This window comes from Amphimedon queenslandica, unplaced genomic scaffold, assembly GCF_000090795.2.
Source record: "Amphimedon queenslandica unplaced genomic scaffold, v1.1 AMPQUscaffold_2747_Cont25252, whole genome shotgun sequence".
NCBI classification, from domain to species: domain Eukaryota; kingdom Metazoa; phylum Porifera; class Demospongiae; order Haplosclerida; family Niphatidae; genus Amphimedon; species Amphimedon queenslandica.
Genome location: NW_003556919.1, coordinates 1 through 1,330, shown reverse-complemented (window position 1 = coordinate 1,330; position 1,330 = coordinate 1). Strand labels below are relative to the sequence as shown.

Genomic DNA, 1,330 nt, shown 5'->3' with positions numbered 1-1,330 from the left:
TTCTACATAACATAAGGACATTAATATGCATCAGAAAATGTAATAAAAATTTGGGGTGATTTTGAAGCCATTTATTGGAAGAAAATCATAATCATTAAGATTAGACATAATGCAATGAAGAAGGTACAGTGCACAGTAAGCATACCACATAACATTTAATTGCCTCCTTCTCCATTTCTATCACGTCTCCTACAGTTATCTTATAAGGATCCTTTGCCTTCTTTAAATAATAACAGTTAGGACTGTGTGCACAATGCTCCTCCCTACATATGGGCGTGGCATGTTGTTATAATCAAAGGGGTGTGGTCAAAAACATAAACTAAGATACCATGGATCGTCTGTTTCTTCCCATCCATCCATTTCATGATGGCACACAATGCATCGGACCCAGTCTGGAGTAGAGGATGTACCACAAAAGTAGAAACCAGCTTCTGCCATCTACAACAACATAAGACAAATAAATGTACATAGCTTATAATGTCACAGTCCACCTTCAATGGAGTGCATTTCCCTGTTTCATACGGCCAATATGATCCTTTAAATGTTTCTAATCTCTGCTCCACTGTGTAAAAGGATCCTTCGAATATACTAACACTTTCTTCCTGAGTTTCCTCGTCTCTAGTTTCTTCAGCTTCCGCCATTTTTTCAAAAATTTGTTAATTAAGGCCACTCCAATTTGATTCCTTGTTTCCCATTACCCGCCCGCATGGGGCCGCATCGCTATTCATTATTGCGGTTTTTCATTGATTATACAAGCAATTTATACAGCTGATAATGAATAAATTTAATGAAAATGAACAAACCCGCCCGCCCGCATCAGGCCCGCCTCTGTAATGGGAAACTATGAATCTTATTGGAGTGGCCTAATTTTAATAAAAATAGTTAATTAATTAGCCCCACCCTTGCTGCAGATATGGCTGTGTTCATGTCTTTTTGCCTTCTCCTCCTGTTCCTTAACCAATCTCTAGCTCTTGACAATGGTCTTGGCCTAACTCCACAGATGGGATGGAACTCCTGGAATCACTTCCACTGCAATGTAAGCCAAGATCTTATTAAAGCAACTGCAAAAGCTATGATAGACAAAGGCCTGGACAAACATGGCTACCAATATGTTAACATTGATAACTGCTGGGCTGCCAGCAGTCGTGCTTCAGATGGTAGTATAAGGTCCAATCCAGTTACATTTCCTGATATGAAAGGATTGATTGATTATGTTCACAGCCTAGGCCTCAAGTTTGGCCTGTACAGTGATGCTGGTACCAAAACCTGTGCTGACCATCAGCCTGGTTCTCTAGGATATGAGACACAAGATGCAAACACATATGCACAG

At 40.0% G+C, this 1,330-nt stretch overlaps 2 protein-coding genes across 2 annotated transcripts; one reads left to right on the top strand and one right to left on the bottom strand.

The window, feature by feature from the left end:
- Positions 1-24: 24 nt before the first annotated feature.
- Positions 25-662, bottom strand: LOC100634627 (baculoviral IAP repeat-containing protein 5-like). The gene is made up of 3 exons (XM_003392002.3): positions 492-662; positions 329-438; positions 25-263 (listed from the first exon to the last, which is right to left on the bottom strand). The coding sequence occupies exons 1-3, from the start codon at positions 639-641 to the stop codon at positions 101-103; spliced, it is 423 nt and encodes a 140-aa protein (XP_003392050.2). The 5' UTR covers positions 642-662; the 3' UTR covers positions 25-100.
- Positions 663-913: 251 nt separating this feature from the next.
- LOC105316257 (alpha-galactosidase-like) lies at positions 914-1,312 on the top strand (the record flags this gene model as incomplete). The annotated part of the gene is made up of 1 exon (XM_011411080.1): positions 914-1,312. A coding segment is annotated over exon 1 (399 nt), but the record flags the coding sequence as incomplete, so codon positions are not given.
- Positions 1,313-1,330: the final 18 nt, after the last annotated feature.

Bases quoted from the DNA above. Each gene is read 5' to 3' on its own strand.
- LOC100634627 (XM_003392002.3), bottom strand. From the start codon at position 641: ATGGCGGAAGCTGAAGAAACTAGAGACGAGGAAACTCAGGAAGAAAGT. The intron at 439-491 runs GTGGACTGTGAC...ATGTTGTTGTAG, and splicing joins GGAAATGCACTCCATTGAAG to ATGGCAGAAGCTGGTTTCTA. The intron at 264-328 runs GTATCTTAGTTT...GCCCATATGTAG, and splicing joins GAAGAAACAGACGATCCATG to GGAGGAGCATTGTGCACACA.